At 33.3% G+C, this 17,052-nt stretch overlaps 7 protein-coding genes and 1 non-coding gene across 8 annotated transcripts; 3 read left to right on the forward strand and 5 right to left on the reverse strand.

Annotated features, from left to right (window-relative positions):
- Window positions 1–613: 613 nt before the first annotated feature.
- Kpol_1031p33 (potassium ion transporter) lies at window positions 614–3,781 on the forward strand (the record flags this gene model as incomplete). The annotated part of the gene is made up of 1 exon (XM_001645937.1): window positions 614–3,781. The coding sequence occupies one exon, from the start codon at window positions 614–616 to the stop codon at window positions 3,779–3,781; it is 3,168 nt and encodes a 1,055-aa protein (XP_001645987.1).
- A 675-nt stretch (window positions 3,782–4,456) lies between these two features.
- Window positions 4,457–5,077, forward strand: DID2 (Did2p; the record flags this gene model as incomplete). Its single annotated transcript, XM_001645938.1, has 1 exon — window positions 4,457–5,077. One exon carries the CDS (start codon window positions 4,457–4,459, stop codon window positions 5,075–5,077), a length of 621 nt encoding a protein of 206 aa, XP_001645988.1.
- A 232-nt stretch (window positions 5,078–5,309) lies between these two features.
- On the reverse strand, window positions 5,310–6,965 carry CCT7 (chaperonin-containing T-complex subunit CCT7; the record flags this gene model as incomplete). The annotated part of the gene is made up of 1 exon (XM_001645939.1): window positions 5,310–6,965. One exon carries the CDS (start codon window positions 6,963–6,965, stop codon window positions 5,310–5,312), a length of 1,656 nt encoding a protein of 551 aa, XP_001645989.1.
- A 651-nt stretch (window positions 6,966–7,616) lies between these two features.
- MDV1 (Mdv1p) lies at window positions 7,617–9,737 on the reverse strand (the record flags this gene model as incomplete). Its single annotated transcript, XM_001645940.1, has 1 exon — window positions 7,617–9,737. The coding sequence occupies one exon, from the start codon at window positions 9,735–9,737 to the stop codon at window positions 7,617–7,619; it is 2,121 nt and encodes a 706-aa protein (XP_001645990.1).
- Window positions 9,738–10,104: 367 nt separating this feature from the next.
- Window positions 10,105–10,959, reverse strand: SPC34 (Spc34p; the record flags this gene model as incomplete). The annotated part of the gene is made up of 1 exon (XM_001645941.1): window positions 10,105–10,959. The coding sequence occupies one exon, from the start codon at window positions 10,957–10,959 to the stop codon at window positions 10,105–10,107; it is 855 nt and encodes a 284-aa protein (XP_001645991.1).
- Window positions 10,960–11,407: 448 nt separating this feature from the next.
- KAE1 (tRNA N6-adenosine threonylcarbamoyltransferase) lies at window positions 11,408–12,568 on the reverse strand (the record flags this gene model as incomplete). The annotated part of the gene is made up of 1 exon (XM_001645942.1): window positions 11,408–12,568. One exon carries the CDS (start codon window positions 12,566–12,568, stop codon window positions 11,408–11,410), a length of 1,161 nt encoding a protein of 386 aa, XP_001645992.1.
- Window positions 12,569–12,961: 393 nt separating this feature from the next.
- Kpol_1031trna2 lies at window positions 12,962–13,033 on the reverse strand. Its single transcript has one exon. It is a non-coding gene; the product is annotated as a tRNA-Asp (tRNA).
- A 1,239-nt stretch (window positions 13,034–14,272) lies between these two features.
- On the forward strand, window positions 14,273–16,720 carry RSP5 (NEDD4 family E3 ubiquitin-protein ligase; the record flags this gene model as incomplete). Its single annotated transcript, XM_001645943.1, has 1 exon — window positions 14,273–16,720. The coding sequence occupies one exon, from the start codon at window positions 14,273–14,275 to the stop codon at window positions 16,718–16,720; it is 2,448 nt and encodes an 815-aa protein (XP_001645993.1).
- Window positions 16,721–17,052: the final 332 nt, after the last annotated feature.

The raw sequence follows: 17,052 nt of genomic DNA on the forward strand, positions 1-17,052 counted from the left end.
GAGTTACTACCCATTTTCCTTTTGGAAGGTTACTGCTGTTTTGATTTTTCTTAGTTTCTCGTTATGGAAAAGAGGGTCGGGAATGGTATTAATTTGATGAACAATGGAACAAAAATGACATAATCATAAATAAAGTTAAAGCATTCAGTTTCTAACTTTGGTCTCAGATTGATATTGAACGTGCAATTTTATTTGTCTAATGTGATTGAATAGATTTTTTATTTTATACTTTGAGCCTCTTTAGATTTGCCTTTTCTAGGAAGAAGAGGTCTAGTTTATCATTAGATAAAGAACTCTATATGTATCTTATATCAAGAGTTGAAATTTGAGGGGAATGGCAGAAGTATGTCATGGAGATATCTATGTCAACCAAGGGCTTTGAAATCTTTATAAAGAGGTTCAAGTTCTTTTTGGGTGGAGTTCTCCTTTTGTATATATATTTATAATTGTAATTATAATTTATTTCGTATATAAAAGTCACTTTTAGTTTAAGGAATTTTGTGATGGATGTATATCCACCAATATTTGGACAGTAAATTGGATTATTAAATAAAAAAAGATTAAAGATTTATATCGAATTCAATTGAATCAAATTAAATTATAGTATAGCATAATGAGAGTTCCTGAACGGCTGAGTAGAGCCCCTACTTTAGCTTCTATTTCATATCATTATAGAAAATCGTTAGGCCATAAGATTAGAGATATTATCGGCAATATTGAAACCACTTTAAAACCTGTTCTAAAATATATATTCCCAAACTTTATTGTTGTCCATTATATTTATATAGTATTTATGATTATATTATGTTCGATATTACTCTATCCTGTTAAAAATATGAGATATATTGATTGTCTCTTCTTTGGTGCTGCTGCTACGTCTCAAGGCGGTTTAAATACTGTTGATTTAAATTCTATCACTCTATATCAACAAATTGTGTTATATATCATATGTGTGCTATGTACACCCATCGCTATTCATGGTTGTTTAGCTGCAGTAAGACTGTATTGGTTTGAACGTTACTTTGATGGCATTGCATATTCTTCAAAACGAAATTATAATATGAGAAGAACAAGGACTTTAATGGAGAGAGAACTAACGTCAATGAAAAGATCACAAGGCACCAGCTTGGCAAATTCAAGAACTAATAATTTTAATGAACAATTGTTTAGTGGGAAGTTTAGAAATGTTGAAGAATTTGGGGATGAAAATAATGAAAATACTGAAAGAGTTAGGTCACCAATTATTGAAAGAGATCCCTTAAGTAATGATGCAGAAAATCAAATGAGTACCGAATCTGAAATCTCTGATTCCATAGAAAATTCTTCAGAAGGTAGTAATAAAATGGCAATAATAAGTCACCTTGAAAAACGTAACCACTATGATGACGCAGATTCAGAAAACTCGAACGAAAATTTTTCAAATCCAAACAATATTTATAAATCAATTTTAATGGTGAGAAAATCACAATCTGGAAACTATGAAGATGAAGAACAGGGCGATCCTATAATAGTTAAAAGCCCCACAGAAATCGGTAACATAAATTACACTGACACAGATATCCATACTCCCCAAACTAACAAAGATATAAACTTTTCTGACAATTCATCAACAAAATATAAAGACTCTCATAACTTTGGTATATTGAATAGTAAGAATACTTCAATTAATGAGGTCCCATTAAGATTTAACACTGAGAAGCATCTAAATAAAAAAGGTAAGAATACAACGCATATCAAGCATACAGTTGACTTGAATAAACCCTCACAAAAATGGAGCAAGAAAAACAAAGTACTGCCAAAACAATTAAGAAAAGGTTTGAACCCTAGAAGGAATTTTCTCTACAAAAAATTTTATAAAACATCTGGTAATAGCTCGATAGACATAAAAGCAGCTGAACCTCATGCTAATGATTTCATCACAGATGCAGTCGTCAACTTCCCGAATCATGAACTTAATGATGTCACTAATACTGAGGGAATGAATAATGACACACGATTAAAATATGGCAAGTCATTGCCAGACATTAGAGATGGAAAAATATATGATCGCAATATCCAGAATACCAGTTCTGATGTTGGATCGAGTTTTGAATATGAAAATTTAAAAGCAAGTCGTACTGATTCAATAATTAAGAACAATTTTGCATACACTAATTCAACGAAATCAGCAAAAACTGGTATGAACCAGGAGACAGGAAATATTTATTTTGGGCTAACTCCGATTTTGAATAATGACTATGACCAATTAGATACAGAACAAGGGTTTCAAAATCAGAGTATTCAATTTGATGATGATGTAAATTCGACCTCAAGACCTCCACTATCAAGAACCATGAGCACAACTTATCTGTCCTGGGAACCGAGAGTTGGTAGAAATTCTGTCTTTGTTGGTTTGACAAAGGCACAGAAGGAAGAACTAGGTGGAGTGGAATATAGATCTCTTAAAGTATTGGTATGGATACTATTAGCATACTACATTGGTTTCCATTGTATTGGTTTTATATTTCTGGTGCCATGGGCGTGCTCCAGGCATTATTATACCAACATAATCAGAGAATTTGGAATAGCTCCTGCTTGGTGGGGGTTTTTCACTTCTATGAGTGCCTTCTCAGATTTGGGATTAACATTAACTCCTAATTCTCTGGCTTCCTTCAGTACCGCGGTTTTTCCATTAATTGTGGTGATGATATTAATTGTTCTGGGAAATACAGGGTTTCCAATTATGCTTAGATTCTTAATTTGGTTGTCTTTCAAAATTTCACCAGAACTTTCTCAAGCTAGAGAGAGTTTGGGTTTTCTCCTGGATCATCCTCGTCGTTGTTTTACCTTATTGTTTCCTAGTGGTCCAACTTGGTGGTTACTTGCTTCCGTTATAGGTTTGAATTCTATTGCCTTGGTATTGTTTATAATTCTAGACTTTGGAAAAGAGGTGCTTTCCTCCTATTCAAAGGGAAATAGAGTACTAATTGGATTATTTCAAGCTGTAAGTACAAGAACTGCTGGTTTTACGGTTATAAATTTGTCAGAATTGAATGTCGCAATGCAATTGTTTTATATGCTGATGATGTATATCTCGATCTTACCTTTGGCCATTTCTATAAGAAGGACTAATGTTTATGAGGAACAATCTTTAGGTATATACCGTCATGGAACATTTTATGCCGATGAACCAGGAGATGATAGTAGAACAATGTCTAATTCATCTGACTCTCAACGGGAGTATTCTATGACCAGAAAACCCAAATCGGCATATTTTAATAAATCATTTATTGGGACACATTTAAGACGTCAACTTTCCTATGATATATGGTTTATTTTTTTGGGGTTGTTCATTATTTGTATCTGTGAAAATGGATCTATACAGGATCTCGATAAGCCTGACTTTTCTGTTTTCGCGATCTTATTTGAGATTGTTAGTGCCTATGGTACAGTTGGATTATCACTTGGTTATCCAGATACTAATACAGCATTCTCTGCTCAATTTTCCATTATTTCGAAACTGATTATTATTGCAATGTTTATCAGGGGGCGTCACAGAGGTTTACCATATGCTATCGATAGAGCCATTATTTTACCTAGTAATAAATTGGAGAAAATAGATAAAATCGAAACAAGGTCTAAGAGAAAAACAGCAGAAGTCGAAGATAAAGGTGATCCTATAATCAGATATTTTAAAGGTAAACGTAAGGGTATTTCTTCATATTTTAGAAGTATGAGAAAATCAGTTCAAGCTGCAAGAAGAGAAAGCTTGAAAAATGGTAATGGCAATAATAATAATTAATTTGCAATATTCTACTATAGCATTAAATTAGAAGCTATTTCTAATAAATAATAATAACATTTAAGTATTAAAACTGATATTAAGCATTTCTTATAAATTTTAATTTTTTTTAAACAACATTCAATTGAAATACTTCTTACTTCACAAAAACGTAAATACTTTTATCATAAAAGTGGTCTCTTTTAATTTTATAGCATTCCAATCTAAAATATTAGTAACTACAAAGACTGTACCAAAAACTTTTGTATCCAACATATTTCTTTCTCTATTACTATTTTTAATTGTGACCAAGTTGAGATTTATAAATTCTCAATATGTGACTAAAACCACGATATTTTGAGCTTCAAAAGTAATTCAAAATTTTTTATTTATTATGAAATATCTATTTACAATGGATAAGCTAACTTAGTCACCGAACAATGTATATTTTAACTTGGTGATGAACAACATTGCCTTTACTGTCATTGTTTTAAGATGTATGTCTTTTAAATACCGTATATCAATTTCTTTTGAATAGGAAATATATTAGCGATTTTTGAAAAATGAAGAGATTAGATTATATTTATAAAAGGAACAGATTTTATTAGATAGAAGATAGGAATCCTATATCCTACATCCGATTATTAAGAGAGGTCAATAGGTTGAGTGACATTACAGTGAAACAGTTTTTAAATAATGATGTCTCGTAATTCTGCTGCTGGTCTGGATAATACTCTATTTCAACTAAAATTTACTTCTAAGCAACTAAAGAAACAAGCTCAAAAAGCTTCTAAGGAGGAGAAGCAAGAAATAGCCAAACTTAAAAAATCACTTAATGAAAGTGAAGAAATTGCAAAAATTTATGCGTCTAATGCTATTAGAAAGAAAAATGAACATCTAAAATTACTTAAATTAGCTTCAAGGATCGATTCAGTAGCTTCAAGGGTTCAGACTGCTGTTACTATGAGACAAGTTTCTACCTCTATGGCTCAAGTTTGTAGGGGAATGGATAAAGCTCTGCAGAGTATGAATTTACAACAAATAACAATGATCATGGATAAATTTGAGCAACAATTCGAAGACTTGGATGCTAGTGTAAACGTTTATGAAGATATGGGCGTTAGTGCAGATGCAACATTAGTAGATAGCGATAAGGTTGATGAATTAATGAATAAAGTAGCTGATGAAAATGGCTTAGAACTAAAGCAAAGTGCAAGATTGGATAGCTTGCCAGAAATAAAACAATCCGAGACTCCAGAAATAAATACTGAGAAAGAGGATCAATTAGCACAAAGACTTAAAGCTTTGAGAGGTTGAATCATCAACCTTTTCAGCATCCTTAACGTCACCTTGAAAAATTGTGTAATATATAATAATAAATAGGGTTCAATAAACTTCACAGGCATTATTTTCTTAAAGAGAATTTATAAACATTTAAATTAAACCGTAGTGGTACTAAAAGCTTAAAGAAACAAGAAATTAATATCGATAACGATGTGACGTTGTTTTAATATATTTTATTTAATTACATATATCGACTCTATACATCTTATTGCATTGGCATACCTCTACCTCTACCGGCACCTGGTGGAGGCATCATACCAGCATTAGCTGATCCGCTTTCTTTGTTCTTAATGGTTTCGTCAACGGATAATATCAAATTTGTGGCTTCAGTTGCACTGCTCAATGCATTAATTTTAACTAGAGCAGGCTCCCATACAAACTTAGAAAAGTTATCACCAATACTCTCAGTTTCAAAGTCTATACCATACCATCTTTCTCCTTTACTGTGAGCCATTCTTAATCTGTTCAACATTTCTACTGCATCAAAACCAGCATTTTCACATAACTGTCTTGGAATAACTTCTAAGGCTTTAGCAAATGCATTAATTATTAATTGTTGCTTACCGGCAATAGATTTTGAGTAATCTCTTAAGTATTTCGATACTTCCATTTCTATAGCACCACCACCTGCAACTACAAATTTATTTTGCAAAGCTCTTTTAACAATCATTATAGCATCATGTATAGATCTCTCTACTTCTGCAATGACTTGTTCTGCACCACCTCTTAATAATAATGTACAAGTTTTGGCTTTTGGACAACCTTGGAATAAGTTGTAACGAGATGAACCAATTTGAATTTCTTCGAATAATTCACAAGTGCCTAAGTGTTCTGGTTTAATATCAGTAGTTGTGGATTGAATAGAACCACCCACGGCTTGAATGACACGGTTCATATCATCTGTAGCTACTCTACCTGCACAGAAAATGTTTCTATCAGCAAAATATTGAGTAGCTAAATCACCAATTGGCAATTTGGATAAAACAATACTAGCACCAGTGTCTTCAATTTCTTTTAATTTGGTTAAAATAATCTGCCATTCTGCATCTACAATAGCTTGGTAATCTTCTACATGTTCGACACGTACTTCTGCATTATCTTTTTCAGCTTTTAGTTCTAATTCGACATTTAAACTTAAAATCTTTGGATTTTCAAATTTTTTAGGTTGTTGTTCAAAACCAGCATATGAGAAAGTTTTTTCGAAAGCAACACCATTGATAAACATAGAATCTTCCATGGCACCACCGGCAATTTTCTTAATACCAATTAATTTTTCATCAAGATCATCTTTATCTAAAGATAATACTGCATCAACACACATTTTAACAAAGAAATCAGCATTGTTATAAATCAATTTAGAGGTCATAGCAGTTTTGGCACATCTTTCCAAAAGCTCTCTATTATCTTCTTTATTTTCAGTGATATCAACAGATAATTCATTAATTTTTTCAATTGCTAATTGTACTGCTTTTCTATAACCTTTCATAATAATATGAGATGAAATACCTTCTTCCAAAAATGGCTTGGCTTCCTTCATCAATTCACCAGCAAGTATAGTAACGGAAGTAGTACCATCACCAACTTCTGCATCTTGAGCTCTTGAAATATCGACTAAAGTCTTTGCTGCAGGGTGAACAACGTCTAATAATTTCAAAATTGTAGCACCATCATTAGAAATAGTTGTTTTCTTATTCGAGGAAACAATCAAAATATCAGAACCCAATGGACCTAAAGTTGGCTTTAAGGTCTCTTGAACAGCAATACAAGCATTAATATTTGAGATTATCTGACCTCTACCTTGGGAAGCATCAGTACCTTCCTTCAATACAACAATAGTTGGCGCACGATTACCAAAATTCATCACTTCTCAACTAATATTCCACCAAAAAGTTTCAGATAAAATCGCAAATACAGATATATACTAAAATATTATCAAATTTGATACCCAATTAGCAGCTTTTATCCTTACTTTGAATCCTAATTGCCTTCATTTGTGAGAACATCTTAACTTTTATCGATCGAACATTGACATCCTCATCTTTTAAAACTTCAAAAATTTATTATTTCGAAGTTTCGCCACTTAAGGCCGGGTAATGTCAGATCAAAATTTATGCCAAATGCGGTGACAGTAATTCAAACAATGGATAATAATGAGACATTAGCTATAAAACTCAAAGTATTTAATTGTTTTCAAGCAAACCTACCGATTCAAAAATATCATTAACCCTGCTACTTTCCTTCAACATTATCTTAGACATTAGAGTTAATCACAAGGGTAATATCAGTAATATCAGTAATATCAGTAAGATAAAATGAAATGGGCAAAAAAAAAATGCATATAAAAACTCATAGATTGTATTTACATGTTGAATATATAATTATTTAACTTTTAAAAAGTAATGCAAATTTTGTAATATTATACTTTTTTCTGTTTCCTTGTGACTGAATTTGTGTGTTTGTCCATTTTCTATTTTTAGTATTGTTTAATTGTGCCGTAAAATCATTTGTACATTTATACAACCCAGGCTTTAATTGTCCCATCATTGCTACCAGTGACGGCATAATTGTTCTTGTATTTCACATGATAAATCGAGGAAGTATCTTCCGCCGAATTAACACACTCCCATTGTTTGTCATCTTTCCTATTATAAACTTTGAATGAAGTTTCACCAATAGCTGAAACTAAATTGGATGAGTCGAAGTCGATAGAATATACTGGAGAATCATAAGCGAATAAATCAGATAAACTACCAGTTCTTAAATCCCACGTCCTGATACTTTTATCCAACGAACCGGAGATTAAATTGTAAGAATCGAATTTTAAGGAGGTGACTGCATTCGTGTGACCCATAAACGTACGGACTACTTTCCCAGATCTCATATCCCATAGTCGAACTAAACCATCTCTAGTACCTGTTGCTAGTGCAGCATCAAAACATTGTAAACTTCCTGTTACAAAAGGCTCTGAGGAACTGTAAAAGTCCGGAATATTTACGATATCTGTTTGATTTTGCTTAACTACTGAACTTAAATCAATAGTTTGTATACATTTACCATTTACCAAATCCCATTGACGAATTGTCTTATCTTGTGAAGCACTAACCAAATGAACTGAATCGAAAGAAAGCGCTGTAATACCGCCAGAATGAGAATCAAATGTATGAATACATGAATTATAATCACTTTCAATTGAAGATTGGTCTTCTTGATATAGTTGTGTAGCCAAATTAATGTCCCATATCTTTAGCATTGCATCTTTACCACCTGTTATCAACATGTTATAATGTGAGCCCAATTGCATACATTGAATGGTTGCAAGATGCCCAGACATTTCTGCAACTTTGACTTTTCTTGTCAAATCCCAAACATTTACTGTGTGATCTAAATATCCTGCAGTACATAATGTTCCAAAAGGCATATCAAAATCCATACAATAAACACCATTCTCATGGGCCTTTTCTATCGTAGCAATATTGGTTCCTGGTTCATAATGACTTTGTAGCAAAGTAGTAGGTAATTTTCTTGATTTCCTATTTTCTTCATTATAGAACCTTTGTAGACGATTGATGGTTTTCTGATTTTTGGTTTTTACTTTGCTGACAATTGCTTCACTTTTAGCAACCGTTACATCCTTATCATTATTTACAAATGTATTTGGTTTCAAATCTTCCACGTTCTGCTGTGAAGTATTTAAGTCGTTAGATTCTTTGGCTTCGTTATATGACTTTTCATTTTGATTGATATCTTCAATTTCAGGATCATTAGATTCAAGTTCCAGATCATATTCTTGAATGAACTTCATTCTATCTTTAATTAAAGATAATGCATTTTCCAAAAATAATTCATCTTGTTCTACCGTTTCCAAACGTTTACAAGCACTTTGGTGCCTTTCTTTTAATCTTTCTAACTTAATACTCAAATCTTCGACTTCTTCCTTAGTGACATCTTCTTGAATCAGAGTGAAATTAAGTTTTCTTAATACATCTTCTGAAAGTGTCTTTAGATATTTCATTGAATATGAACGTGATATTTTTTCTGTATCGATAGATACACTACTAATATAATTATTGGTAAATTCAAAAAGCTTATCATTTTTGTCATCATTATTATCATTATTATTGTTGTGATCATTGCCTTCAGAATTTTTAATATATTTATTTTTATCATTGTTTTCCAGTCTTTCATTTAATATTGGCAGTGAAGCTTCAAAACCTTGAAACAGAGAAGATGTATTTTTGGTGCCTGATTCTTCCTCATTTGTAAACTCCAATAGTCCTTGATCATGGTTCGACTTCTCATCATCTAACGAAGCTTTTAAAATCTCATCAGATAGATAAGTCAATACTCTAAATGTAGTTCTAGAATCTGTCAATTGATTTCTAAAATAATCATCACCACTGTACCTTTCATAAGCATCATGACTCTCTTCCTGCCTTTTCAAATTACTAAAATTTTTCCTCAATTTAACTAAAGAATCATCACCTCCTAGATTCTTAATTGTTTCACTCAAAATCTTCTTATAACGGCTATTGGAAGATAAAATGCTCTTATCCAAATTCTCAATACCCAATAAAGCAGAAGCTGTTGTAGAGATAACATTTCTCAATTGCGAGAACTGTTCATTATCATCCATGCTAACAAAAACACTTAATAATTACAACAACTTCTTCCTGCAAATTATATAGCAAATATTATAAACTTAACCCGTCAATCTTAGAAGTAGTGTAATGATCCCCAAAGATTCAAATATTTAATACAAAGATCAATCAGTTGTTAATTGTTGTGTAGTTTTAAATCTTTGCCTCATCTCTAGTTAGTTTCGGAATGCCTAGTATTATTATTTAAAAAGTTGATGTAAAAATTAACATAGGCCAATATAAAAAGGTACGATTTAATATAAGATAAATATAAGTTAATTATTAATTAATGTTACAAAGTTTTAGTTTGAATATTTATATATTGGGATTTCAAACTATGGGGGGCAGCAGCTGGGGGGTGATTCATTGTTTAGTCATTTCAATTTGTTGTTGTAGATTTCTGATATCTTTTTGTTCTTTTTCTATTAGTCTTCTTACAATATTCGATGAAGAATTTGATTCAGAGATGGCTTGAGCATCTAGTTGATCCTCTTGTAATCTAATCTCTTTTCTCACTGCATCCATTTTTGATTGTATTTCATTGTAAGAATTCAAGAATTTTTCATATTCTTGTTGATAACTATCTGAGGGCCATGTCTTTGAAATTTCTTGTAATACATTTAACATAGATTCTGGTGGGAAATCTTCTACAAACATCGTTCTTCTTCTATTGGTTTCATTATCCGTTATCACAGTACCATTTTTCAATGCTGACAACAACTGTGTTGAATTTTTATCATCTTTAAATTTCCATGATAAGATATCTAAAGCTGCACTGCTTGCACCTGTAATTACTGAAGATGCCACTGCATCGACATCCAACAGGATACTGTTTCTGGACAATTTGCTTCTTTTATTGGATCTCTCATTTTCTAATTTATTATAGTAATCATTTGCTATATGGATAATCGGTTGTTCTTCAGGTAATCCTAAATGTCTATTTCTTTTCAACCCAAGATTTCTTTCTGTTAAATAATCCAATACACCCTTTTTGCCATCTTTCCTCGTGGGTATCTTGTTAACCTGATCTAATTTATACAACGGTGCTTCTTTCTCATTATCTACATCTTTAATAAGCTTTTCTAACAAATCACTAAAATCATGATTGCTATGTGAAATTGCGTTATGAAATATACCAGGTGGTTTAAAATCTAGAGAAACTATAGATTGAACAGAACCATCAATATCTTTAATCAATTGATCTAATGAATCAGACATGTTCGCCTTCTTTAATCTTCTATACTTGCCTCTATCTTTTCATTAAAGTTGTATTGTAAACTTATTGTTTATTTTGATCTAGTACTTTTTTCACTTTTTTATAGTGTAGCTTGGACTTGATATACAGGAATCGATGACTTAACTATACAGAAGGAAAAGAATAGAAACTTATCTAAAATGATACAAGGATTAAGTTTTAATAATGCCTATTATTTTACATACAATTTAACTAAGGGTATTATTTATATTCTTCTTACAATTTTGGATGATTTTTAATTTTTACGTAACTACTACTACTACTACAACACTTTTAGATGGAAGACGATTTCTTAACCAGTGTTAAAAAATTGAGTTAATTGAAGTAATCAAAAGATGGTAATTAAATGCTAGTTGTTCTATATAAAAGTGCTTGTACAATTTAAATATCTTGGTATTTATGAATTATAAGTTATTCTCTCCAATCTACGAAAACTTCATCAGTTCTGAATTTTTGAGTCACAACAGTTTCAGATAAATCTTTCACTACATCATTCATCCTGTATTGCAGTAACCCAGCCTGTGCAATCATTACACCGTTATCAATACAGAATCTACTGTCAGTGGCATGTACTTTACTGTTTGATCTATCTATACACATCTGAGCCATCATTTCTTGTAAACGAACGTTACAACCGACACCGCCAACTATTAACACTTGATCTGAATTAACGTGAGCCATTGCTCTTTCTGTAATTTCTACTAACATTGCAAATAAGTTTTCTTGTAATGAATAACACAAGTCTTCGACAGTGACTTTTTGTTCACCGCTCTCTTTATCAAAAAGGATCTTATTCTTTTTATTTTCTTTAAATAAATCTTTGGCTAGAGAGTCGATGTAAGCTAGGATACCACTCATAGACAAATCCATACCTTTCACGGTATATGGTAATTCCACTAGGTTTTCTTTATTGGAACATTGTTTGGCCAATTGTTCAATATTATAGCCTGGGGAAGGCTCATTTGGAATTTTCAAAGTTCTAGCAAACCTATCCAAACAGTTACCAATGGCTATATCCAAAGTTTCCCCAAAGATTCTGTAACGTTTTTCGGAGTATGCGATGACTTGGGTGTTACCACCACTTACATATAGTACAACAGGGTTTTTAGCTTTAGTAATTTCTCTTCCCATTTCAATGTGTCCTACACAATGGTTAACTCCTACCAATGGCACATTCCATAACAATGAACAAGTTCTTGCTGCGATCACTACGGAATGTAAAGGGGCACCCATACCAGGACCTTTAGTGAAACAAATGACATCTATATCTAAAGTTGGATGAATTATTTTAGCTTCCTCCAGTGCTTTTTTGATCAATCGAACACACCAGTTTCTATGATGTCTAGCAGTATCACGAGGAAGAAACCCTTCACCAGGAGGTGTCACGTATGTATCTCTTATATTGGATAAAATCTCTACTTGGCAGTCGTGAGAATAATCTCCATCATCATGCTTGTTCAGTAAAGGGTGTTTGATGATACCTACACCAAGTTTATTTGCTGAACCTTCTAGACCTATAGCGATGTAGTAGTCTCTACCGTTTTTTGGTGGAACTGCGTTTAAATTGACCATTGTTTCTTAATATTAATGCAGAACGTCTCTATAATATTGCAACGTGAGTGTTTGTGTGAGTATTCCTGAGATAAGTTAGCATCTAATCGAACTATTATCATTATTATTTCAAGATATCAATGCATTAGTATATTTTTTTAGCAGTATGAATTTAGTTAATTTTTCAAAATTTCTGATGTCTTTGAGAGAACGGCGTAGAGGGATGCCATTGTTTAAGGACAAGAGATGATGAATGAGTTTTGTTATGTAGAGTGGTTAACTTGGGATATGTGTATATGAAACTAGATACTGAATTCAATCCTTTTGAAACAGTGGCTGGGATAATGGTAGTAGAGCAGTATGAAACTATTATTAAAAAAACAATACATACACACAAAACAAAAAAAAATAACACTCCGCGACGGGGAATTGAACCCCGATCTGGCACGCGACAAGCGCCCATTCTAACCATTAAACTATCGCGGAATTGTAGTTGTGTGATCTGATGAAATTGGAAATCGAGGTGATGGGAATAATAGAGTAAGTCAGCACGTGCAAACCATGTGATTTCACATGACGTACGACGCACACTCACACTCACACTCATCACACACGAAACAGCAGGCAAACAGACAGACAACCACTTTTCTTCTTCTTCTTCTTCTTCTTCTTCTTCTCCCACGGTGTTCTCCCACGGCATACACTGCGCTGTGTGTATACCCGTCTCGTCTGCGTGTCCTTCCGTTCACAGCACTTCCCTTCCCTTCCCTTCGGCACAGAGAGAGAGACACACACACATCCCCCCCTCTCCCTCCCCCTCGTCGCCCTCTGCTGCGCCCAATCCTCTGCCAAACAAAACAAAACAAACCCAAAAGAAAACTTTTCTCTCTTTCGCAAAATTTCATCTCAAAAAGACAAAACAACTTCGAATGACAAAACAGACAACGAGACAACGAGAGACACTCTCTCTCTCACTCTCACTCTCACTCTCACTCAATACTAAACTAAACTAAACTAAACCATACCACATCACTTCCATTACCCGTTCGTTACCATTACAATACTATCTAACAAATACTCATCTTCTTATTACTAACAACTACTTTGCCTCTCTCTGCTCACTATCTCATCCTAATCCTAATCCCTACCTTCACTTCCACTTCCACTCACACCTAGACCTTCTTATCTAACAACTATCGATTCTTTCTTATTCCTATTCCTATTCCTATTCCACTTCTAATTCAAATCCAAATCCAAATCCAAATTCAAATTCAAATTCAAATTCTGATTCTGATTCTGTACACTACTACGAAAAATAGGAGTTATCCATCCCAAATCATTTGAAAAATTAAAACAAAAAAAATATTAATAATATTAATTACCTGTTGGTCTTCCTCTCACATTTGGGAAACTTATCTTTTCAAACCTTTTATAACTTCAACTTCACTTTTAAACGTTGCTTACTTGGTTTGAGTCCCTCTCGCATTTTTCCTCATTTTGGTATTCCCTTCACTACTCTTTAAAACCCTAAACTCAAACTAGATTGATACGTTGTAAAGATATCATAGATGCTCATTTACCCCTACTGATTTTTACATTAACATTTATATATATACTCATACACACTCTCACACTCTGATATATATATACCCACCTATCCATTGGTTTTTTTTTTGGCCCATCTAGAACTCTATTATCCGTATCTTTCAAGCTAATTCCACAGCTATGGTAGCTTCAATTTCTGTCAAATTGGTCGCTGCCGAGTCTCTTTACAAAAGAGACGTCTTCAGATCGCCAGATCCTTTCGCAGTCTTGACTATAGACGGTTACCAAACTAAATCAACCAGTGCTGCAAAAAAAACTTTGAACCCTTACTGGAATGAGATTTTTAAATTTAACGATATTAACGAAAATTCTATCCTGACCATCCAGGTCTTTGATCAAAAAAAATTCAAAAAAAAGGATCAAGGCTTCCTGGGTGTTATCAACATCAGACTAGGTGATGTCTTGGGCCACCTCGATGACGACTCCTCAAGTAGCAATAGTTCCAGAGAAGAAACTATCACTAGAGATTTGAAGAAATCAAACGACAACATGGCCGTCAGTGGGAGATTGATCATAGTATTATCAAAAAATAATATATCTTCTGCTTCCGCTTCCGCTGCAGCTTCTGCTTCTGCAAATACTAATGCAAGTTCAAATGCTCAAAATTCATCCTCAACTTCAAATAACAATAATATCAACGCTCCTACTTCAAAACATACCCCTCCTGCTATAGTCACCCCAAATAGCGCCTCCTCAACCCCTGTAATCAACAGGTCCGCCTCTCAAACTCCAAGATCATCGAATAATAACAATCCACAGGATTCTTCAAACTCAACTCCAAACAATTCATCTTCAGAAACCCGTCAACTGTCCTCTTTTGAAGATCAATTCGGTAGATTACCCCCAGGTTGGGAAAGAAGAACTGATAATTTTGGTCGTACTTATTATGTAGATCATAATACAAGAACTACCACTTGGAAAAGACCAACTCTAGACCATGCTGAAATCGCCTCTGCAAATACAGAACTAGAGAGAAAACAACATAGGGGAAGAACCCTCCCTGATGGTCCTTCTTCAAATGGCAATTCAAATCCTGATATTACAGTAAATTCAAATTCTCAAACTCCTGCTATCAATGGAACTGCAGCTGCAGCTTTCGCCGCTACTGGGGCTACCACTTCAGGCTTAGGTGAATTACCATCAGGTTGGGAACAACGTTTTACACCGGAAGGTAGAGCTTATTTCGTGGATCACAATACAAGAACTACTACTTGGGTAGATCCAAGAAGGCAACAATATATCAGAACTTATGGTCCTACAAACACCACCATTCAACAACAACCTGTTTCTCAATTAGGCCCTCTACCTTCAGGATGGGAAATGAGATTAACTAACACAGCAAGAGTTTACTTCGTCGACCATAATACAAAGACTACCACCTGGGATGATCCAAGATTACCTTCTTCATTAGACCAAAATGTTCCACAATATAAGCGTGACTTCAGACGTAAAGTAATCTACTTCAGATCTCAACCTGCTCTAAGAATCTTACCTGGCCAATGTCATATTAAGGTTCGCAGAAAGAATATATTCGAAGATTCTTACCAAGAAATTATGAGACAAACACCAGAAGATTTAAAGAAGAGATTAATGATAAAATTCGATGGTGAAGAAGGTTTAGATTATGGTGGTGTCTCAAGAGAATTCTTTTTCTTACTGTCACATGAAATGTTCAATCCATTCTATTGTCTTTTCGAATATTCTGCACATGATAATTACACTATTCAAATCAATCCAAATTCTGGTATCAACCCAGAACATCTAAACTATTTCAAGTTTATTGGTAGAGTAGTAGGTTTAGGTATCTTCCATAGAAGGTTCTTGGATGCTTTCTTTGTTGGTGCTTTATACAAGATGATCTTACGGAAAAAAGTTATTTTACAAGATATGGAAGGTGTCGATGCTGAAGTTAACAACTCTTTGAAATGGATGTTGGAAAATAGTATAGAAGGTATCCTAGATTTAACGTTCAGTGCAGATGATGAAAGATTTGGTGAATTAGTTACCGTAGATTTAAAACCTGATGGAAGAAACATCGAAGTTACAGACGAAAATAAGAAGGAATACGTCGAATTATATACACAATGGCGTATTGTTGATAGAGTACAGGAACAATTTAAAGCATTTATGGACGGTTTCAATGAATTGATCCCTGAAGACTTAATCACTGTCTTCGATGAACGTGAATTGGAATTGTTAATTGGTGGTATTGCTGAAATTGATATTGAAGATTGGAAGAAACATACTGATTATCGTGGTTACCAAGAATCTGATGAAGTTGTACAATGGTTCTGGAAGTGTGTTGGAGAATGGGATAATGAACAAAGGGCTCGTTTATTACAATTCACCACTGGTACTTCTCGTATTCCTGTTAATGGTTTCAAAGATTTACAAGGTTCTGATGGTCCAAGAAGGTTTACCATCGAGAAAGCCGGTGAATCTATGCAATTACCAAAGTCGCATACATGTTTCAACAGAGTGGATTTACCTCCATATGATGATTTCGAAAGTATGAGACAAAAAATGACATTAGCTGTCGAAGAAACTATAGGTTTCGGTCAAGAATAGTCTGGTCCAATTTTTTTCCTTATTATTACTCTTATTATTAATATTAATACTATTGTTATTCTTATACATACATGAATTGATCTCTCAATCATATATTAGTTTCCTAAATGCAAAAAATTAACTTTGTCGTTTTTTATTTTCTAATATCATAATTCATCTAATTTATCCAAATTATCCTATCTACAATCGAATATCTCAATAATTCTCATTGTATGTTGAGTATTCGATTTTTATTAAAATTAATTTTGAGTTCAATATCAAGATAACAAGAAATACTTCTAAGCTTTCCGATTATTTATCTGAAAAGAAAACATTGATCACAACGTAATATA

The sequence above is a fragment of the Vanderwaltozyma polyspora genome, genomic scaffold, assembly GCF_000150035.1.
Source record: "Vanderwaltozyma polyspora DSM 70294 KpolScaffold1031 genomic scaffold, whole genome shotgun sequence".
Classification (NCBI taxonomy): Eukaryota; Fungi; Ascomycota; class Saccharomycetes; order Saccharomycetales; family Saccharomycetaceae; genus Vanderwaltozyma; species Vanderwaltozyma polyspora.